This window comes from Simochromis diagramma, unplaced genomic scaffold, assembly GCF_900408965.1.
Source record: "Simochromis diagramma unplaced genomic scaffold, fSimDia1.1 OVJJ01000343.1, whole genome shotgun sequence".
Lineage (NCBI taxonomy): Eukaryota > Metazoa > Chordata > Actinopteri > Cichliformes > Cichlidae > Simochromis > Simochromis diagramma.
Genome location: NW_024386831.1, coordinates 5,878,762 through 5,901,968, shown reverse-complemented (window position 1 = coordinate 5,901,968; position 23,207 = coordinate 5,878,762). Strand labels below are relative to the sequence as shown.

Below are 23,207 nucleotides of genomic sequence, written 5' to 3'. Positions count from 1 at the left end.
CTAGTTCAGAGCAGACAGCAGCCGGCCTGTGAAGATGGCCGGCGTACACTCCTATCCTCTGCTCGTTGAACTCGAAGAAACCAAAATACCCAGATTAAAAATCAAGTTAGTGAAATACTTTCAAAGTAAGAAATCTAACGGTGGTGGCGAGTGTGAGGTGGAGTATGAAAATGGCAGCAGGACGGCGATGGTGCGCTTCCGGAGAGAGGAGGGTAAGTTTGTCACAATAAAGTCATGTTTGCTTTATTTAAGCAGCTAAAATATGATTTTTTTTTATCAACGGAGTTATGTGGTGACATGTGTTTGTGCTGTGTCACAGATCAGAGAAACGTTCTGGCCAAAGAGTCGCATCAGATCAGTTTGGAAAAAGGCGTTTTGAACCTGACGGTCCGCTTACCCACGGAAGAGAAATCATCACGGGTGCGAAAAGTTTGTCATGAATCATTTATCAACAACTGTTCTCTTCTGTGTACCTCAAATCTGTTCTTATATTGACGATGCTATTTATGAGATAAGGTTTCACTGTTGATAGTGCACCGTGAAACCTGCGCACCTCTAATTTCTGTCGGACCCTCCTGTTCTCAAAAGGAACTGCGAGAATATTCAATTCCTCAGCTTTGTGTGACCCTTGAGCCCCTCTACAGACTCCAAATTATCATTCAGTTCCATTGAACGTAAATCTGACCATGTTTATCTTTTACTGGAAGTCATGTGACTTTATAAAGCCAAAGCTGTGCTGCACACTGCTCCTTTCTTCCTGCCGTGCGGATATTGTAAAAGTCAAACTCAGTGCTCGGAAAGCATTACTGGGTGCGGTTTTCCTGACAAAGCTGACAATGAATTTGTTTGCATGAATTACTTTTTGGACCAGCAAATATTTATGGCGCTTTCACACACTCACACACACACACACACACACACACACACACACACACACACACACACACACACATAATTATATATTCTAAACAAATGTGACTAACGTGTATTTTTTTGTATTTTCTTTATACAGGAAACTCCGTCTGATGAAGATAAGAGGAAATGTAAGTACTGAGTGAGCAGAACTGTGTTTATAACCACTAGTGTAAGATCAGGAAGTCCTTTCACTTGTCCACCCCCATAGTTTATCTACTTTTAGTATACACCACTGTCCACTTTATTAGGTACACCTTGTTAGTATCCTATTGGACCCAAATTCTGACCCTAACATACAAATATCATCAGATTAATCAGACATTGCTACACTTTCAAAAAAAAATATTGCCCAGCTTTGGTGAGTCTGTATGAACTGTGGCCTCAGTTTTCTGTTCTTAGCTGACAGGAATGGAGAACAGTGTTGGTCTTCTGCTGTTGCAGCCCAGCTGCTTCAGTCTGTGACATGTTGTGTTTCTCAGCATCCCTCAGTTGTAACAAGTCGTCTGACCATTATCCTCTGATGGCTGAGATCACCGAGCCATTGCTGCCCCACAGAACTGCTGCTCACTGCATGTTTTCTCTTTTTTGACCATTCTCTATAAACCCTAGAGGTGGCTGTGTGGGAAAGCCCCAGAGCTTCTGAAATATTCTGATACGCCCACCTAAACACCAACAACCACAATATATACTAGAAAATCTCTAGATTACACTCAGCAGGCTAACTGTGCCAATGTTAGCTATTACTGCAGTAAATGATAGTTGTGCATCTTTGCTTTGAGCCATTACATGCTTTACTGATGGCTAAAGTTAACGCCATTTGAAATCATTTAGTATCGTAGGTAAAGTAATTTCACAAGCTAGCATTTCTACTTGGTTATGATTTTACTACTGATGACTTTCACAAACAACATTCTGTTTTCCAGCTAGTTGTTAACTTAACTCTTCACAAATCTAGCAGTGCTACTTTGTGACACTGGAAAAGCTGAGTTAACACAACAGCCCTGGGCGTCTGATTAATCAAGTGATCTCATCCACTCGAGGCAGGTTGTCTCAGGTAGTTTTCTCAGACATTCACTTTTTTTTCAGATGAATAGCAACTCCACACCACCAAACACAATTTGGAACTAATCAGTGTTTGTATTGTATTACACGTCCAGCATTTCCTATTTGGCTTGCCTTTCATTTGTACTGTTTTAGTTGAGTTATTATTTGAAGTTAAATATTTGTATAAAGGAATGAATTCAATACGTGTGAGACCATGGAAAGTACCTCAGGTTCTGTGACCCTTTCTGAACTGTATTTGCTAGATAGCTTGTGATTTGTCTGTCTAGCTAGCATTAGTAAGAAGAAAACAAAACAAAACAAAAATGAATCTGTGAATCAAAAATTAGACAAGCTGACAAGCTTTATGTGATAAAACTGCCTCTCTCTCAATAAAATATCCAAAGCTTCATGCTATTTTAATATAGTGTGCTTTACACTTCAAGACTGGTAGGATACACTAGATGTCTCCTAGACATTACGTCAATAAGACCGTACAAAGTCTGATTATTTTTTTAAGTCAATATTAATGATTATTCTTATTTTAATTAATTTATTGATTAGTGTGAGGCAATAGCTGTGAGTGAAACACCAAAATAAGTAATTAAAATATAAGTGTTTTAAGTCTTGCACTATCTAAAAAGTATATGTTTGTTACACTTGGCCACATTTGTCTTTAACAGCAGATGTTGCTGCAGACAAACAGGCGAGTGCTGATAAAAGCAACCCGACAGTTCAAACAGAAACAGAAGGCGGAGACGATGATACAGCAGAAGAAGAGCCATGTTCCACCTCGGCCGTTTTAGGGAATATTCTTGATAATACCAACCAGGAGTTCTTGGAGATGCTGGTGGAAAACATCACTAAGTCTCATGACTTCACTTTGGAATTCTTTCCTGACATCTCCTCTGCTGTGGTGACTTTCCAGAGTGGAGAAGGTACTCATTTCAGAATGAAAAGTTCTTATTTATGATATGATAATATAAAGTTTAACCGGCCGTTTGATGCTGAAATCTGTATTGCATAACCAGGTCCAACACTCATTAACATAAAACAACATAAAAATATGCCACAAATGTAATAAAGGAATTTTCCAGGACAACGTGGCCATTTTATTTGCCTGAGCTAGAATGACAAAGTTTTCTAGTGCACTAATGCACAGGATAGCAAAGCAACACAGACTACTGGTAGTGTAATGTACCTTGCTAATTATAAATGTGCTGATACTTCATTCATCCTGCAGAATTGTTTTATTAAAAATGCCTTAAACCGTTTTTTAATCTCTATTTCACAGAAAATGCTAATTTTGTGGCAAAATGCCCCCAAAACAAAATGTTCACCAGGAAGGGATTTTCTGTTCAACCTCTCGAAGTCACAAAACAAGTTCTAGTTGACGACATTCTACACTTCAGTGAAGAAGTTCTTCAGCTTTATTTTGAAAATGAAGGTGGGGATGTGGAAGAGGTCTTCCTTAATGAAGCGGAACAGTCTGCTGTCATCACATTTAAAGATCATCGAGGTAATTTATTTACACTACACTGTATGTTCCTGCAAACCTACAGTAATAACTTGTGAATAATAATATACCGCATGTTACATTCTTTTTTCCAGCTGTTCAAAAAATCTTCAAGAAGAAGCATTCCATAAAAAAGGAAGAAATCAGAGTTTATCCTTTTTATAAAACTCTGGGAGTGGCCCTCTACGGCAAAGACAAACCTTCACTAAAACTTCCCGCTGCCATCTCAGAGCCCATTGACAGTGCTGTCCTCAGATACCTAGCTCAAAATAAATCAGCAGCAGAGACCATTTGCAGTGAAATGGACAAACACTTCTGCATCGTAAACCTCGGCCAAACCACTGTGACCTTGAGTCCTGTATCTTCTTTACTAAAGCAAAAGGATGCCAAAGCCATCCTCAAAGACTGGACTGATACTGTGAAGTCAGCGTTTGCACAATCTGTGTCAAAGTTCAAATCTGTGAAGTTCTGTCCAGATTCAGATGCATGGAAAGAGTCTGAGAAAAAGATCAGAGAGATGTTACTGAATGAAAATGTGATTGTAGTACCTGATAAAAACAGAGGTGCTTTATCAGTGGCTGGTCTTGATAGTGATGTCGACAGACTGGAGAAATCTCTTTCTGAAATTATAAACAAGATTGCAAAAACGATCCACAGGGAGAAATCAAGTAAAACCGAAGAGATCAAAGTGTCACCATCAGTTTTTCATCTCCTGTGTCAGGATGGCCTCATGGACAAACTTCTACTTGTGTATCCAGAACTCAAGTTGTCACCAGAGAGTCCTAATCTGAAAATAACTGGTTTAGGGGAAGAGATTAATGCAGCAAGCAAAGTTATATTCGATGCAGTACTTGCATTAAAACGACAGAATCTGGAAATAGATAAAGATGTGCTTGAACTGTTGAAGGATGAGCAACAAGAGGAGCTTACAGATGCTCTCCTCACATCTCATCAAATAAACGCAGCGTTTGAAATCAGTGGAAACAGGGTGCAGCTCCTTGCTGTTTCTGACACAGATCTGTCTCATGCTCAGGACCATCTAGGACAGCTGTTAACAACTCAGTACATTAATGTTGAAGACAGTAATGTCCTGAAGAAGCCAGAGTGGCAGCAGCTGGTCAGTCACTTAGAGCAGGCTAACAGTAAGCCATGCAGAACTCGAATCAACACAACTGCTCAACAAGTCGTGGTGTCAGGCTACAAGGATAGTGCCATAAAGGTTCAGCATCAGCTTGGTGACTTCTTAACACAGAACGCTCACATTGAAGAAACTGTTGTGGTCAAAGCTAATGCTGTCGTTGAATACTTGAAACATTTCAACACATCTTGGATGGAGAAAGTGAAAGACAAGGTGAGAGTGTCCTACAGAAATGAGGCCATCTGTCTGAGTGGATCCAGAGTGAATGTGACACATTGCAAGACTGTGGTTGAAGGTGCCGTCTCTGCTGTAGTCTTTGACAGTCTGAATGTTTACAAGTCTGGAGTGAAGAAGCTCTTCCAGGAGAATGAAGCTTATTTTTCCACAATCAAAAATAAAACTGGTTGCCTGGTTCAACTAGTTGATAAGCCAGGTGGTGGACAAGACAACGTTAAACAAGTACCAACACCTTTATACCAACTTATGACACCTGAAGGAGTAGAAATCGCTGTTTACAAGGCAAATATGTGCACTTACCCAGTGCAGGCAGTTGTGAGTCCATTTAATCAAGACTTGAAACACAGAACTGGTCTTGCAGCAGCACTTTTGAAGGCTGCCGGCCCTCAGTTACAAGATGAATTTTACAAAATGAAAAAAAAAAAGGGTCAACTCAAGCCAGGAGACTGTGTCATAACTGATGCAGGAGGAACACTTTGTTGCCAAAAGGTCATCCATGCTGTGGCACCCAAGTATGAAAAACCACAGCAAGCTTCAGCTCAGTTGAACAAAGTTGTTAAAGGAAGCTTAGAATTTGCTGAGGCCCACGGATGCGTCTCAGTAGCTCTTCCATCTATTGGCAGAGGAATGCGCTGCTTTCCCCTCAAGCAGTGTGAACTCACCATTGTTAAAGCAGTGAAGGAGTACTGTTATGAGAACTATGATGACATTACCTTGCAGAAGATCCATTTCGTGAACAATGACGACATTGCTGTTCAGGATATGGTGGCTGCTGTCAGGCAGGAGTTTGGAAACCTCACTGACTCTCATTCTCAACAAACTCCTCATCTCACTGCTCCCACACAACCAGTATCACAGTCTACTGGATCTGACCTGTGTCTGAATCGTGTGCAGACCAAAGAAGGCGTGGACATCGTTCTTACAAAGGGAAACCTAGAAGCTTCCACGGTAATTCAGATTTTGGCTGTTTATATCTAATTAAAGTGAATAATAAATAAATTAAGAGGCAAATTGTCCAGTACAGGAACCAACGACTGCATGCATTAACTATTAACATGTTGCTATAAAGTGTCTTTATGTTGAATAAATTTCAGGGGTTAATCTGGAGGGGGGGGTAGTACATGATAAATATGTACTAACAGTCTGCTAACCATTTTTAGACGGAAGTGATTGTGAACACTGTGTCTTCAGACCTTGACCTCAACAGAGGTGCAGTCTCACAAGCCATCTTGCGCGCAGCCGGACCCAAACTTCAGCAGTTAATAAATGCGCAGGGTGCTACTGGAAATGTTGGTGAGATCATTATTACTGATGGCTGCCAACTAAAAAGCAAAAAAGTTTTTCATGCAGTCGCACCTCACTATAAGGATCAAGCCACATCTGAAAAGGTGAAGTACCTTACATTATAAGGTAAACGTTTAAGCTTCGAGGTTAAAAAGCCTGTTTGATCCAACTTTCATGATGAATGTCTTTATATATAACTGTCTTACAGACTTTGAGAGGAATCTTCAAGGACTGCTTGAACATGGCAGAGGATAATAATCTAACCTCCATATCCTTATCAGCCATTGGTGCTGGAAACCTGGGTTTCCCAAAAGATCTCGTAGCCTCTTTGTTGTTGGATAAAATCTTAGAGTTTAGCAAAAAGAAACAGCCCAAGCATCTGAAGAAGGTCGTGATTGTACTTTACCCCAGTGATACACAAACTATCCAGGTAAGAAAAAATAACAAGCTTTGAAACGTCTTCAAGTAACTTAAACGCCTACTGTGGGCGACCGTGGCTCAGGGGGTTGGGAATCGCATCTGTAACCGGAAGGTCGCTGGTTCGATCCCTGGGCTCTCTGTCCTGGTCGTTGTGTCCCTGGGCAAGACACTTTACCCTACTTGCCGATGGCGCGATATGGCAGCCTCGCTTCTGTCAGTCTGCCCCAGGGCAGCTGTGGCTACAACTGTAGCTTGCCTCCACCAGTGTATGAATGTGAGAGTGAATGAATAGTGGTATTGTAAAGCGCTTTGGGTGCCTTGAAAAGCGCTATATAAATCCAATCCATTATTATTATTATTAAAGAAGACGCTTTTCTTTGCAAGCTCCTTTGACTACGATGACCTGGATGACTGAGAACCTTCACAGACAACAAGCTTTGAAGCAACACATTCTCAGTGCTAACCAGAAATCTTTTAGGTCAATTAACCATCAGCATTTTTAACCAGTAAAATCTATTTTTCTTTTGTTTCCATTGTAATCTTCTTTTGCTGGGGGTAGAAGTGACCATATGGGGACAATATTATCATCTAATGCCAGAAAACCTGGCATACTGCATCCATATACTCTGATATTTTATCTCAGAGATTTTTATACTTTTTGATCACTGTGTAGTCATTAGACAATTTTAGCTACCCTATTGTTTTTTTTTTTTATTGTTGTAATTTTAATGTTTATCGTACTTGTTAAATCTCAATGGGACTACTTGTATAATTGAAGGTTGAATTAAAAAAAATAATTGGCAACAAGTAACAAAAAATTAATTAATTAATAAAATACTAGTATTTGACTCATCAAAACGTCTTGGAAGGCTGTTAGTAGTATTAACCATGCTGACTCAAGTTAGCAGAGATAACGTACAGCACACAAATGAACACACATATTTCTTCTATGGGCATAGGGCCTACTTTTGGAGACAGCCTCCAGTAGTAATTAAACTTGTTCTGTTGTGTTATTTAGTTTCAGGTTTGGTGTCAAATTGGTGAGCTTCAGTTGAAGTAATCGCTCTTCTTTTCTGTCTGCAGGCTTTCAGTGATGAATTTCAGAAGAAGTTTCCCAGCGCCTCAAGTGGTTCAACAAGTTCTACACAAAGTGAAGGCAGGCAACACTGTTTGATATGCAGTTGCTATATAATGCTACCAAATAAAACAAGACAAACAAAACAAAAAATGGATGTATTTTTGCCTGTTTTCAAAGAAATGTAACAAAACAGTTAGTACAAACATTTGTACTAACTGTAATAATAAACTGTATTATTTGTCCATATCCTAATGGACAATTAAATTAGTAGTCAAAATTAATGAAGTTCTATTTTGTAATAATTTATTGCTGATAATTCTTTATTTTCGTCCATTTCCAGGAGGCCCCTTCTCTAAAATCACCTCAACCTCAGACATGCATGAGACCAAAATGGGCAATGTGACTATACAGGTAGTAACAGGAGACATAACCAAGGAGACCGCTGATGTCATTGTCAACTCCTCCAATGAAAACTTTACTCTTAAGTCAGGTAAAAAAACTTTACTCTTAAGTCATCATAGTAAGAACTACAGTGCTTGAGCTGTGCCAAACCGTTAACAGCAGTTGTTATTATTTTTTTCCTGCTCTAAATATTTATTTTGACATATAAATATTAAAGATATAATAATAAAAATTAATTTAATATTATATATTAGAAATAATATATATTTATATATTAATATTTAAGTACAATATAGAGGATAATATGTAAATATAGTCCACATCTTTAAAGTATTTTTAGATAATAATACACAAATAAGAAAGAAGGTCACAAAGTAATTGTATCTTTCAGATTATGTGTACAGCATGTATTCAATGGTGATGTAACCTTTGCCCTCTCCAGGAGTGTCTAAAGCTATTCTAGAAGCAGCTGGTCCGGCTGTTGAAGTGGAATGTCGCAACCTTGGTAAGAAATCACACCAACTTTTTATAACGCTGTAACTCAGAGTTGGCACCAGATAGTATGGCCTTGTACACACTGAAATTTTTAATAAGGCTCATTAACATGCGTTACCTTCACCTTTAGGTGCTGAGCCCAACCAGGGCATGGTATTGACGAGCCCCGGTAACCTGAAGTGTAAAAAGATCCTCCACCTGGCTGGACAGACAGACCCAGTAAAAATCAACAAAACTGTGAAAGATGCACTCCAGTTATGTGTGAAAAGCTCTTTCACCTCTGTATCGTTTCCTGCCATCGGGACAGGTGAGGTTTAGAAAGCATTTTGTCACTGACAGGTCACATATGTAAATGTCAGTTTTAGGCCATGATATTTTTTGTAGGTTAAGCTAAAATATGTTGACAGGCTTGTGCTGTACTGGAATGATGTAATTCAGGAAGTTGTGATGAATGCTATGATTATAAAAGCCTCCTAACTTCCTACTGAAGCTTTCTAACTGCTAAAAACAGGCTGATGAATAATCCTCTGTTTTCAGCCAACTAAAGGCATTTTGTTATCTTGGGGTGAACTGTTTCCTCAAATGTATGACATGTTGTGCTCTTTCTCTATTGACATATTTGCATTAGAAGGAGGCGTTGTGTACTCAAATACAATATAAAATAATTTTATTAGATTCTTTGGATTTAATTTGCAGTCAGTTTGTGTTTAGAAAGATGTGTATTGAGAGATACATCAAATTTCCTTATCACAGAACAAATTTAACATCAAGTTCAAAGAAGGTTTATGGAGAAATTTTAGAGCCAGGCACAGTAATAATAGTGTTTTAATGGTGTCATGTGTCGATGTGGCTCGCCCCAGCAATCTTCAATGTGTGTTGTCCCTTTTTTTTTTAGGTCAAGGCAATGCACAGGCAAGACTGGTGGCTGATGCCATGTTGGATGCAGTGACTGATGTGTTGAGCCAAAACACCTCCAGCCCCCTGACTACAGTTCGCATAGTTATTTTCCAGAAACCTATGCTTAAAGACTTCCACAGCAGTATGCAACAGAGGGAAGCTGCTGATCCCGATTCTAAGGATAAAGCAGGGTGGACCTGGGGATGGAGCAAATTCAAATGTAAATACACAGAACAAAGAGCTTTTGGTTTCACATTCTCAAATCACATATCTCTAATCAGTTTCAAATGTTAAGTTCTAATGTTGTTTTTGAAATTTGTTATTTCAGCATTGTTTACTGGTGGAAGTGCTGACAAACCAAAGAATGACAAAGATTTTGTCATTGACAGTCTGAAAGTGGAGGCCACTTGCTTCCACATTTGCGGTGACACACAAACCAGTGTTGACTCTGCAAAGAAATGGATAAATGACAAGATATCCCAAGAATATCACAGCATGGAAATTGGAGACAATGCCATCCATAGTTTCTCTGATGCAGATCGACAGAAAATTGTTGACATGCAGAAGACCATGGACATCAGCATAAGGACTGAAAGCAACAGGCCAAAAGCCACAATCACTATTGAAGGACTCAGCAGGGATGTGCTCAAAGCTAACACTGAAATCATTAAAATGATGAGCAGGGTGAGAGACGAGGAAGAACTAAACAGGAAAGTGGAGCTGGCCAGCGCTGCGGCAGACTGGCAGTATCAGCAGTCTGGGTTCCAGTTTCAGAGTTTTGATGAAATGACCAACTTCCACCTCGAGGAAGCACTGCAACAAAATTTACAAACTGTAAAAGTTACAGTCAAGGGTCAAGATTACACTGTCACCATGCCAAAAGGACCTGCCACTGACAGCCAGGGAAATATCCTGGAGATAAAGAGAATTGACAAGCTAAAAGGTATTTTAATAAAACCAAGAGATTTAGTCCTCTCAAAGTAGTAATAAGAGATCAGCAGTGTGTTAGCATTTGAAATCTTGCATGATTTCGCCTACTGGTAGGTCTCTCAGAGTTTTCACTACTGAAAGCTGAAATATCTCCCCAAAAGCTATACAATTTTATTTTGTTTTGTTTTTTTAATTAATTTGTTACTAGGTGATGTTCCTGAAAACTGGGAACAAATGAAACCTAACGCCACCAATCAGGCTTTCCCATTACAAGCTGGGACACAGGAGTATGATGAAATCCAGAAGCTGTTCCAGGCCTCGTGCAAACAAGCCATTATCAAGGTAGCATCAATCACATTGTCTATTGTTTTATCACATTAGCATTAGCCAAGTCAGATTACGAGATTAAAGTGTTTTTTCAGGATTAAGTAAATTTACAATGCAGCAGGTGACACAATTTATATCTCAATAAACGACATTAAAATGTTGTTCATTGAAAATGTAAAAGTTGCCCAGTAATATTCAAGTGTTAGTAGATTTGACACATTGTGACGATGTTATGTAAATTGTTTCTTTTCTTGCTCTTAGATTGAGAGGATCCAGAACCCTGCATTGTGGAGCGGTCTACAGGTTAAGAAGCGTGACATGGAGGTGAGAAATGGTCACCAGAACAACGAGAGACGTCTTTTCCATGGCACCTCTGAGGACACTGTGGCTACCATTAATGACCGTGGCTTCAACAGGAGCTTCGCTGGAAAGAATGGTGAGACGTTTGTGGGCATTTATTTTGATTTTGTCAGAGAGCTCATAATAGAGACAAGGTGGGAAATGGGGGAGATACTGCCCATAAAGATATATTTAGATTAAGGAGATAGCAGTAAGCTAAAAAACAAAAACAACTACTAAAAGAATTTATCTCCAGGAGGTCCCAGAAGACTAATTAATAATAAATAACTGTTTTTTTGGTCTCTACTGGAAACATGAATTTAATGTTACATGCCTGTTTGGTCATAATGCTCTTAAGAGTTGCAGGTTATAAACACTTTCAAAAGAAACTTTGATTTACAGAAGTTTCTCTGATGCTTCATACCAATACGGTATGTTCAAATTTTAGTCTTTGAGAATATCTACTACTGCTACTGGTAGAACAATAATAATAATAATAATAATAATAATAATAATAATAATAATAATAATAACAGAAAATATGTTTTTCATTGGCTTTCTCTTCTATTTTCAGCTGCATACTACGGCAATGGAACTTACTTTGCTGTCAATGCAAGTTACTCTGCTAGCAATACCTACTCCAAGCCTAATCAGAATGGGGAGAAGTTCATGTACGTCTGCCGAGTTCTGACTGGGGACTTTGCTCTTGGACAACAAGACATGATTGTACCGCCAACAAAAGGCACCAGCACCATTTCCACTGGTCTGTACGACAGTGTTGTGGACAACATGGCCAATCCCAGCATGTTTGTTGTCTTCCATGATATCCAAGCTTATCCTGAATATTTGATTAAATTCAGCTAGTGCAGCTAATGAACAAGATTGCAAATCTTAAGGTGATTACGTTACTCCATATTTTTATTCTTGGACTCTCCTCGAGTCACAGTTCAAAATGATTACATTAGATGAAAGATTTTAATTTCCAGTACATTAAAAAACATGTAAGAACATCAGTATCAGCTTGATTTAACCAACTATTATACAAGCATTAATCAGTGAATGGAAAAAAAATATGAAAGCATTACAAAACAAAATTTGTAATGCACTTTGTAACAAAGGTTTACATGTTAATGCAGGTAAAGCTCAGATGAAGAATCACTTTGAAGGAAAAGTTTAAAAGAAATTAGTTGCTGCTCACATAAACAAACCTAACAAACAAAGCAGAAATGATCAAGCACAACAATTGTTCTGAATGTTTAAAGTGTAACAAATTTAAAGTGGCTTATGTATGCTTGATGTTGTCTCTATTTTTTTCCTCTTGAAGGTAAGCTATGATTTTGAATTTTTAGTTTTTTCAGTTTTCCAAATAGCATCTGTTCCAGATTTCTTTCTACATTTGATCTTTTCAATGTGTATGTTTTTTGTTTTGAACCTGAAAAACAGAAGTGTGACTACTACGAGAGATGCTGATTAAAGTTTTGTTTCCTCCAGTCAGAAGTAATAAATATTCAATCTCTCTCTTTTATCCAATTCCAAAGGTTTGTCTAAATTGATTACATAGTGTGATCTATTGATCAATGTGATTTTTTTTGAGCAGTAAAATTGAATTTGAAGACATTTTCTGTAAGCAGTACGGAATCTTATTAATTCTTCCACAGTACACAGGAATGTAATGTCATTATTAAGCATGAATTTTTACTCCCAAAAACTAGCCGCTTCAGAAAACAAAACAGCAGTAGCACAAGACGTATATATGTGTGTGTGTCTCCAGAGCTCAAAATATCACCGGAGAGTCCTAATCTGAACATAACTGGTTTAGGGGAAGAGATTAATGCAGCAATCAATGTTATATTCGATGCAGTACTTGCATTAAAACGACAGAATCTGGAAATAGATAAATATGTGCTTGAACTGTTGAAGGATGAGCAACAAGAGGAGCTTACAGATGCTCTCCTCACATCTCATCGAATAAACACAGCGTTTGACATCAGTGGAAACAGGGTGCAGCTCCTTGCTGTGTCTGACAGAGATCTGTCTCATGCTCAGGACCATCTAGGACAGCTGTTAACAACTCAGTACATTAATGTTGAAGACAGTAATGTCCTGAAGAAGCCAGAGTGGCAGCAGCTGGTCAGTCACTTAGAGCAGGCTAACAGTAAGCCATGCAGAACTCGAATCAACACAACTGCTCAACAAGTCGTGGTGTCAGGCTACAAGGATAGTGCCATAAAGGTTCAGCATCAGCTTGGTGACTTCTTAACACAGAACGCTCACATAGAAGAAACTGTTGTGGTCAAAGCTAATGCTGTCGTTGAATACTTGAAACATTTCAACACATCTTGGATGGAGAAAGTGAAAGACAAGGTGAGAGTGTCCTACAGAAATGAGGCCATCTGTCTGAGTGGATCCAGAGTGAATGTGACACATTGCAAGACTGTGGTTGAAGGTGCCGTCTCTGCTGTAGTCTTTGACAGTCTGAATGTCTCCAAACCTGGAGTGAAGAAGCTCTTCCAGGAAAATGAAGCTTTTTTTTCCACAATCAAAAATAAAACTGGTTGCCTGGTCCAACTGGTCGATAAGCCAGGTGGTGGACAAGACAACCTTAAACAAGTACCAACACCTTTATACCAACTTATGACACCTGAAGGAGTAGAAATCGCTGTTTCCAAGGCAGATATGTGCACTTACCCAATGCAGGCAGTTGTCAATCCATCTAATCAAGACTTGAAACACAGAACTGGTCTTGCAGCAGCACTTTTGAAGGCTGCCGGCCCTCAGTTACAAGATGAATGTGACAAAGCATTTAAAAACAAGGGTCAGCTCAAGCCAGGAGACTGTGTCATAACAAATGCAAGAGGAAATCTTTGTTGCAAAAAAGTCATCCATGTTGTGGGACCCAAGTTTGAAAAAGATAAACATGAAAAAGCTTCAGCTCAGTTGAAAAAAGCTGTTAAAGGAAGTTTAGAACTTGCTGAGGCCTATGGATGCGTCTCAGTAGCTCTTCCATCTATTGGCAGAGGAATGCGCTGCTTTCCCCTCAAGCAGTGTGAACTCACCATTGTTAAAGCAGTGAAGGAGTATTGTGATGAGAACTATGATGACATCATCTTGCAGAAGATCCATTTTGTGAACAATGATGACATTGCTGTTCAGGATATGGTGGCTGCTGTCAGGCAGGAGTTTGGAAACCTCAGTGACTCTCATTCTCAACAAACTCCTCATCTCACTGCTCCCACACAACCAGTATCACAGCCTGCTGGATCTGACCTGTACTTAAATCATGTGCAGACCAAAGAAGGCGTGGACATCGTTCTTAAAAAGGGAAAAATAGAGTTTGCCACGGTAATTCATATTTGTACTGTTATACCCAATTAAGCAAATAGTTACTTTGTCTGTTTCAGACAGGAACACAATGTGCAAGACTATTTAGCATTAACTATTAACACAGCTATAAAGTCTCTTGATGTTTATTTAATCTTTGGGTTTGAGCTTCTTTTGTTCTTTTTATGTTTTGAGGTGTTTTTATATTGTTAGACATGATAAATATGTACTCATATTTATAAAACTTTGGGGTTTTTTTAGACGGAAGTGATTGTGAACACTGTATCTTCGGACCTTAATCTGGACAGATTTGCAGTTTCCAAAGCCATCTTGCGCGCAGCTGGACCCAAACTTCAGCAGTTAATAAATGCACAGGGTGCTACTGGAAATGTTGGTGAGATCATTGTTACTGAGGGCTGCCAACTAAAAAGCAAAAAAGTTTTTCATACAATTGCACCTCACTGGGATAATGGACAAGGCACATCTGAAAAGGTGATGAACCTCACAGTATAAGGTTAAAGAACCTGTTTGATCTAACTTTGATGGTCAATGTCATATTTTTAATTAAATGTCTTTAAACAGATAGTATTTATTCTTTGTCTTTCAGACTTTGAGGGGAATCTTTAAGGACTGCTTGGACAAGGCAGAAAGTAATAATCTAACCTCCATATCCTTATCAGCCATTGGCACTGGAAAAATGGGTTTTCCTAAAGATCTCGTAGCCTCTTTGATGTTGGACAATATTTTAGAGTTTAGCAAAAAGAAACACCCCAAGCATCTGAAGAAGGTCGTGATCGTACTTTACCCCAGTGATACACAAACTATCCAGGTAAGAAAAAATCACAAGCTTTGAAGCAAAAACAATTCAGTGCTAACCAGAAAAGTTTTTGAGCATTTTCCACCAGTGAAAGCTGCAAAGCTGTTATTGAACTTCAGTTTTGGTGTAATAATTGAATGTTTCAGTCAATAAAATCTCTCTTCTTTTCTGTCTGCAGGCTTTCAGTGATGAATTTCAGAAGAAGTTTCCCAGTGCTTCAAGTGGTTCAACAATTTCTACACAAAGTGAAGGCAGGCAACACTGTTTGTAGAGAGTAAAAAAAAAGTTGTCAGAAAAGTAAATACTCAAGTAAAGTACAGATACCTGAAGATTCAACATATGTATAGTAACCATGTATTTGTACTTTACTACTTCCCACCTCTGCTAAAAACTATATATTTTCTAAGAACTATAACATAACGCTGTTAAAAACATTTTGTACATTTGTAGTAACTGTTGAAATATACTATATTTTTTCCATATGCTAACTGACAATTATATCAGTATTCAAAATTTAGAAAGTGTACTATTGTAGTTCTTTTTTGCTGTTAATTAGTTCTTTTTATCAATTTCCAGGAGGCCCCTTCTCTAAAATCATCTCAACCTCAGACATGCACGAGACTAAAATGGGCAATATGACTATACAGGTAGTAACAGGAGACATAACCAAGGAGACCGCTGATGTCGTTGTCAACTCCTCCAATGAAAACTTTACTCTTAAGACAGGTTAGTCATAGCATGAATGACAGTATTTGAGCTGTGCAAAACATTAATGGTGGTTTCTCATTGTTTTTTTCTGCTTTTAAACTAAATGTAAATATTTAGGTGCTGTATAGAGAATAATATTACATCAAAAGTCTTTGTATAAAGAACCGTCCACCCACAGTAATAATGATCCTTTAGATTATATGTATGTATTCAGTAGTGATGTAACATTTGCCTCCTCCAGGAGTGTCTAAAGCTATTCTAGAAGCAGCTGGTCCGGCTGTTGAAGTGGAATGCCGCAACCTTGGTAAGAAATCACTTATAATTTTATGATGCTATAACTCAGAAACATTGGCTACGATATAACAGTCTTGTTTTCACAATAATAACATGGAAGCTAAGTATTAGCACAAGACTGTCAAGAAAGAAGTATGCCCTTGTACATACTTACATAATTATTAAGGTTCTTTAACATCTCCCAACTTTGCTTTTAGGTGCTGAGCCCAACCAGGGCATGATATTGACAAGCCCTGGTAACCTGAAGTGTAAAAAGATCCTCCACTTGATTGGACAGACAGACCCAGTAAAAATCAACAAGACTGTGAAAGATGCACTCCAGATATGTGTGAAAAGCTCTTTTGCCTCTGTATCGTTTCCTGCCATCGGGACAGGTGAGATTAAGAAAGCATTTTGTCACTGACAGGTCACATATCCAAATGCTACATTTATAAAGGCCTTCTTAGCACATAGGGTGCTGAATAATCCTCTAATGTCATCGGGTTAAGCAGTTTTCCTAAATGCATGACATGTTGCCCACTTACTATATTGACTTGCTCACGAGAGGGTATTGTATACCTCAATATAGTATACCTTTCATTGCATTTCTTGTCTTAATTTGCAGGCAACCTGTGTTTAGAAAAAAGTTAACATCGAGAAAGTCTATGGAGAAAATTTTGTGTGACCCCTGACAATTTAGATTCATGGTCACACTGATATTTTTGTTTTTACAATAATTTATTATTTTACTGTCTATGTTGTTCATCCCAGCAGTCTTTAATGTATGATTACTTTTTTTGTTTGTTTATTTTTTGTTTTGTTTTTAGGTCAAGGCAATGTAAAAGCAAGACTGGTGGCTGATGCCATGTTGGATGCAGTGACTGATGTGTTGAGCCAAAACACCTCCAGCCCCCTGACTACAGTTCGCATAGTTATTTTCCAGAAACCTATGCTTAAAGACTTCCACAGCAGTATGCAACAGAGAGAAGCTGCTGATCCCGATTCTAAGGATAAAGCAGGGTGGAGCTGGCTCAATAAAGTCAAATGTAAATACACAGAGCAAAGTAATTTTTGGTTTCACATTCCTATATCTTTAATCAGTTTCAAATGTTAAGTTCTCATGTTGTTTTTGAAATTTGTTCTTTCAGCATTCTTTATTGGTGGAAGTCCTGAAAAACAAAGGACAGAAAAAGATTTTGTCATTGACAGTCTGAAAGTGGAGGCTACTTGCTTCCACATTTGCGGTGACACACAAACCAACGTTGACTGGGCAAAGAAATGGATAAATGACAAGATATCCCAAGAATATCACAGCATGGAAATTGGAGACAATGCCATCCTTAGTTTCTCTGATGCAGATCGACAGAAAATTGTTGACATGCAGAAGACCATGGACATCAGCATAAGGACTGTGAGCAATAAGCCCAAAGCCACAATCACTATTGAAGGACTCAGCAGGGATGTGCTCAAAGCTAACACTGAAATCTATAAAATGATGAGCAGGGTGAGAGACGAAGAGGAACTAAACAGGAAAGTGGAGCTGGCCAGCGCTGCGGCAGACTGGCAGTATCAGCAGTCTGGGTTCCAGTTTCAGAGTTTTGATGAAATGACCAACTTCCACCTCGAGGAAGCACTGCAACAAAATTTACAAACTGTAAAAGTTACATTCAAGGGTCAAGATTACACTGTCACCATGCCAAAAGGACCTGCCACTGACAGCCAGGGAAATATCCTGGAGATAAAGAGAATTGACAAGCTAAAAGGTATTTTAATGATAGAAAGAGATTCAACCCTGTCAAAGTAGTAATAAGAGATCAGAAATCTGTTAGTATTTGAAATTTAGCATGATTTTTCTTACTAGTAGATATTTCAGTGCTTTCACTACTGAAAGCCTCTGCTCAAGAGCCAAAAAACTGAATTTGTTTATTTTGTGACTAGATGATCTTCCTGAGCACTGGGATCTCATGCAACCTAACGTCACCAGTCAGGCTTTCCCATTACAAGCTGGGACACAGGAGTATGATGAAATTCAGAACCTGTTCAAGACCTCGTGCAACAAAACCATCATCAAGGTAGCATGAATCAATATTTTTTAAAAACATTTTAGGCAAATACATTTTCTGTGCTTTATATTCGGAACATAAATTCAAAATTACTATTACTATTACTAATTAATACTTTTTTTCAGATCGAGAGGATCCAAAACCCTGGATTGTGGAACAGTCTACAGGTTAAGAAGCGTGACATGGAAGTGAGAAATGGTCACCAGAACAATGAGAAACGTCTTTTCCATGGCACCTCCAAAGCCACTGTGCCAATTATTAATGATCGCGGTTTCAACAGGAGCTACGCAGGATTGAATGGTGAGGCGTTCGTGGCCATTTTTTTTGCTTTTGTCAGAGAGCTGATAATAGAGACATGGTGGGAAATGGGGATGCTGCTCCTAAAGATATATTTTAATTAGGGACATAGAAGCAAGCCAACCCATATGGAAAAGAAATAGTAAAAACATATATGATTTACTCATGAAAGTGGCCACTTTCTCATTACTTTCATATTTTTTTTTAGTAAGTATACAAAACATACAAGTTTCATTATATAATTTTTCAAGGGATCTTATATGTGTTTTCACTCTTGTATGCCTTTCATACAAGTTTCATACAAGACAGATAAAAACTTTATAAGATTTATATATATCTTTTCCATATGGGAAGAGGTCCCAGAAGGTTGGAAAATTAAAGAAAGAAAGGAGAAAATCAAAACAATGTTAATGCTAACTGAAAGCATTATTAGTTTAAATTAAATATAGTTTTACATGCTTATTTGTTATTATATTTTTAAGAGCTGCAGGCTACAACACACCTTCAAAGTCAGCTTTAGTTCACATATAGAAAGCAATGTACTGTTAACCTTCTGCTGTGTTGTCATAACTAGGGCTGGGTATCGTCACTGATTTCTAGAATAGATTTGATTCCAATTCACAAGGTCCTGAATCGATTCGATCCACGATTCGATTCGATTACATTTGAATCTGGGAAATTTTGCCTCAGACAGTCAGAAATATTATAATTGTGATCACGTATCAGTACATATCCATATTTTTATATCTATAAAAAGAAAGCTGAAACTTGTGTGACTTTATCAAAGGTGTGAGCATCACAGCAGAGGCCTTTGTGTCAAAGTAACTGAGGATAAAACAAAGAAAAACATGAAGGCAATTTTCCTGGCCTGGGATTTTATAGCAGATGACTTTAAAAATATTCTGCAGTAGATCAAAAACAAAAGAAAACCATTAATGAACGTATGAACATTACGTGATGCTGCTGAAGTGAAACAAAGCAAAGTTACAGAGACACAGCTAAGCATTTTGCAATTTTGCATAATTTTAAAAAGTTTAAATTTGTTCAGTATTGAACAGCAGAAATGAGGCTTTATTTTCGGAAGTAAGTAAAAGGGAAAAAAAAACACCAGCGCCCAACAGCGCTGTAAACAACGGCAGACTTGTGCATAATAAGCAAGCGAATAATGTAGAAAACAGAGTTTTAGATGGGAAACTGTTCTTGACATACACTTAGAGAGAGAACGCGCTGTGCATGAAGTATGATTTTAGCGTGCTGGAAGCAAAACAGCAAAAGTCAGAGGGAATTCATGACAATATTCATGTGAAGCGAAATGTGAAGCGTAGTTTGGATCTTCTTTTGCTGCTGGTTCAGTCAATATTGTTTGGAGAGAGATAAAACCTGCAGCTTCAGAATCCAGCGCAAAAAGGACGCACCGAAACATCAGAATCAGTGAGCTGTCGGCTTTCCGCCCCGACCGTGTCCGTGCCGTCGGGTGAGAAAGGCGACATCTCACTGAGATGTCCGCGTTTTGTGTTTACGTCTTTGTGCAGAATAAATTTATATATAAAAATCGATTAAGGATTTTAATGAATCGATTCACCATCCAAGCTAGAATAGATTTTAATCGATAGATCAATAAGCAAAACTCACCCCTATTCATAACCATACAGAACAATTAAGTCAACATAGACAAATGCAGGACATTTGTTCTATGACCAATAATAATAAAAGAAAATATGTCACAGAACTTTTTCATTGACTTTCTGCTGCTCTTCCACTTTCAGCTACATGCTACGGCAAGGGCACGTATTTTGCTGTCAACGCTAGCTACTCTGCTCATGACACCTACTCCAAGCCAAGTCCAAATGGGGAGAAGTTTATGTACGTCTGCCAAGTTCTGACTGGTGACTTCACTCTTGGACAACAAGGCATGATTGTACCACCAGCGAAAGGCACCGTCTCCACTGACCTGTACGACAGTGTTGTGGACAAAAACCCCAATCCCACCATGTTTGTTGTCTTCCATGACACTCAGGCTTATCCTGAGTATTTGATTACATTTAACTAATGCAGCCAACGAGGAAGATCATAAATCATAACTTGATATTACCTATTGTGCTTATTTTTAGCTCCATATTTTTATTCTTGGACTGTACTCAAGCGGCTTTGCACAATTCACAGTTCCAAATAATCCTTCTATAGTGGGCTTATTGCAGCCCCTCAGTTCACCCTCTTCCTGAAACACCCCTTTTCTCCCTTGGCTTCTGTGCCCAAAGTCAGAAAGATGTGCATGACATTATTATATTAAGCAAACAGATCGTCACTGACACAATAAAGACTCACATGTAGAACAAACTGGAGGAATCAGCCTTCACAGCAGTCTTTAGCCTGAATTTTGGCTCAGGGATTATTTGTACACATGGTGTCTATTAAAATACCCACCCATGATCAATTAGCCTTTGATAGGCCTACCATACGGCAAAGCAAGAGTCCTGACAGCACAGCCCCTGGGAGCACTGGGAAACTCAAACCCCTACACCACAGTAACGCTGTGATTCATTGAATTTACTTTTTTCTTTTGTTCAAACTTCTATTCAGTGTTTTAGTAATTTTCTTTGAGCAAATGCCTTTCAACTACATTCATGTTGCAAGAGAAAACCAATCAAACCAAACAAATATTATACAATCAAACCAATCACAGATGCACTCGTTACACATTCTAAGATTTATTCAAGCATGGATTGTGGGAAAACTAGAAGTTTTTGAAAAAATCCACTTCCTTTTGGCATTTTATCTTGTCAATCAATAAAACAGAAGTGTGGTGAATGCAAATTTTGATTTGTTTTGTTTTTATACAACTTTTAGAATTGTTTGAAATTCATCATATCAGTGGCATTGTCTGGGGTTTGTTTTTTGTTTTTTTGTTTTTTTACCAGAATAAAGGTCTGTTTGCAGATACTTGTTTAAGTCTTTTATTGACATGCTAAGGTTTCGTGTATTCAAAGATGCGCAATCTCACGAGTCTGTAAAAATGAAAGTAGAAGGATAGATAGGTACACCTTTTAATCTTCTTTTTCCTTTAGAACTGGTCTAGTTCTTTATGGCATAGATTCAACAAAGTGCTGAAAACATTCCTCTGAATTTTGACATGACAGTATTGCACAGTTGCTGCACATTTGTCAGTTGCATATTCACAATGACAACCTCCCATTCTACCACATGCCAAACATGCTCTGTTGGATGGAATTTACTTCATAATGAGAGGTAGAAGCCACAATAACATTTTCCAGAAGCCAGCAAAAGCCACAGACACAGACAGACTTAGGAGACCCAGACCATTCGCAACCCTCTAGAGTGCTGAAGGCCTGCGACAGACATTCTGATGACAACTGTGTGCCCACCCCAGCAGTCACACCTCTCCAGCCCCAAGGAGCTCCCAGATACCTGCAGCTCCTCTGTTGTTGTTCATCCTTCTTGCTCTAATAGACTGTATTCTGTGTTTAGATGCCACTGGCGGTATTATCAAAAGCTCTTTAATTGTTTTATGTTTATTTTAGCAGCAGTAGTCTTCATACTGACAAAGAACACTAAAGATGGGATGTTTGCTTTGAGAATGTTAATGGAGAAGTATTGAGAAGGTCAGAAAGTTGAGGTTTTCAGGTTTTAACTTTAAATTTTGTTTTTTTGAGTCATAAGTTTAGAAAAAAAATTTGGATGCTCAAGCACCCCTAAATTTTATCATAGTACCCTAAAATAACTATAAGTATATAGTTCAAATTTGCTAACTTGTCTATCAGAGATGGTAAACGTTAGCATGAACACAGGTTTAAATGTCCTGTGTTCTGGATGTCATGGCATTACAGACCATTCACAGAGAGGATCTGCATGCTTTCACAACACAAGTGAGTCAGTGGTGTAGATTAAAAACACAGTTTTGCTTAAACAAGCAAAAGTGCAAATTCTTCTGATAATGGTCAATAATGTCACTTAAAGCATGAATTAAAAGTGTCTTTTTATGTATTTATATTCTCTAAATAACAAACGAAAGCTAATGTAGGCAAGATAATATTTATAAGATTATAGCTTATTTTAACCCTCTCAGGCTCAAATTAAGTTTTAGTTGCTAATGCACAACCAAGTCCTGCAGTGGTACTTCTGAGTACAAAAAACTCATAAAATATGTATGTGGGGTAATCAGGTTGTTAGTTTTTAACTGTTGCAAATCAGCAACGCCTGCCTCAAGAGGGTTAACCTAATCAATATTTTCCAGCCAGGGAGCTGATTTACTTTATTATTTTATTTTGTTAATGTTTCAGAGTCTGGATGAACTGTGTGTCATGCCTGTTTAGAGCACACTTATAGACAGTGAATTATAGTATAGACAGAAACGCTGACATATTGGAATTTACATGTCAATGGCCAGGAGCAACTCACATCAAATTAGAATGTTGTTATTACCTTTATTGGGTTGTAAATTCTGTTTCACTGTTACCTTCTGGGAGTCAGCACAAAGATTAAGAGAGGAAGACAAAAGAAATAGGTGGTGAAGGGAGGATAAAGACAGCAAAGAGAGAGAGTGGAAACAGAAACAGGTAGAGTGGACACGTAATTCGAGTCTGTGCGTTTAAAAATACTGTGGTAAAAGTTGAAGTACTGAAGCAACTCCTTCACTTAAGTAAAAGTAAAAAATTACCAGCTCTGAAATCTACTCAAAGTAAGAAAGTAAA

General features: G+C 38.2%; 2 protein-coding genes across 3 annotated transcripts; both read left to right on the top strand.

Annotated features, from left to right (window-relative positions):
• Nucleotides 1–2: 2 nt before the first annotated feature.
• Nucleotides 3–12,637, top strand: LOC120730973 (protein mono-ADP-ribosyltransferase PARP14-like). Of its 2 annotated transcripts, none has more exons than XM_040027652.1 (17): nucleotides 3–212; nucleotides 320–420; nucleotides 1,013–1,043; nucleotides 2,643–2,894; nucleotides 3,251–3,475; nucleotides 3,568–5,795; nucleotides 6,008–6,235; nucleotides 6,340–6,561; nucleotides 7,635–7,707; nucleotides 7,970–8,119; nucleotides 8,474–8,536; nucleotides 8,657–8,833; nucleotides 9,422–9,643; nucleotides 9,752–10,366; nucleotides 10,562–10,695; nucleotides 10,942–11,116; nucleotides 11,594–12,637. In XM_040027652.1, the coding sequence occupies exons 1-17, from the start codon at nucleotides 35–37 to the stop codon at nucleotides 11,881–11,883; spliced, it is 5,364 nt and encodes a 1,787-aa protein (XP_039883586.1). In that variant the 5' UTR covers nucleotides 3–34; the 3' UTR covers nucleotides 11,884–12,637. The 2 variants fall into 2 exon arrangements, with proteins under 2 accessions (XP_039883586.1, XP_039883585.1); XM_040027651.1 differs by having other exon boundaries at nucleotides 2,640–2,894.
• A 30-nt stretch (nucleotides 12,638–12,667) lies between these two features.
• On the top strand, nucleotides 12,668–20,801 carry LOC120730975 (protein mono-ADP-ribosyltransferase PARP14-like). Its single transcript, XM_040027655.1, has 12 exons — nucleotides 12,668–14,361; nucleotides 14,602–14,832; nucleotides 14,948–15,169; nucleotides 15,336–15,402; nucleotides 15,734–15,883; nucleotides 16,107–16,169; nucleotides 16,357–16,533; nucleotides 16,966–17,184; nucleotides 17,287–17,901; nucleotides 18,077–18,210; nucleotides 18,327–18,501; nucleotides 20,265–20,801. The coding sequence occupies exons 1-12, from the start codon at nucleotides 13,363–13,365 to the stop codon at nucleotides 20,546–20,548; spliced, it is 3,336 nt and encodes a 1,111-aa protein (XP_039883589.1). The 5' UTR covers nucleotides 12,668–13,362; the 3' UTR covers nucleotides 20,549–20,801.
• Nucleotides 20,802–23,207: the final 2,406 nt, after the last annotated feature.

Excerpts from the sequence above, each read along its gene's own strand:
- LOC120730973 (XM_040027651.1), top strand. The coding sequence starts at position 35 with ATGGCCGGCGTACACTCCTATCCTCTGCTCGTTGAACTCGAAGAAACC. Across the intron at positions 10,367-10,561 it reads GAGAATTGACAAGCTAAAAG|GTGATGTTCCTGAAAACTGG; the intron begins GTATTTTAATAA and ends ATTTGTTACTAG. Across the intron at positions 10,696-10,941 it reads GCAAACAAGCCATTATCAAG|ATTGAGAGGATCCAGAACCC; the intron begins GTAGCATCAATC and ends TCTTGCTCTTAG.
- LOC120730975 (XM_040027655.1), top strand. The coding sequence starts at position 13,363 with ATGGAGAAAGTGAAAGACAAGGTGAGAGTGTCCTACAGAAATGAGGCC. Across the intron at positions 16,170-16,356 it reads AGTGGAATGCCGCAACCTTG|GTGCTGAGCCCAACCAGGGC; the intron begins GTAAGAAATCAC and ends CTTTGCTTTTAG. Across the intron at positions 18,211-18,326 it reads GCAACAAAACCATCATCAAG|ATCGAGAGGATCCAAAACCC; the intron begins GTAGCATGAATC and ends ACTTTTTTTCAG.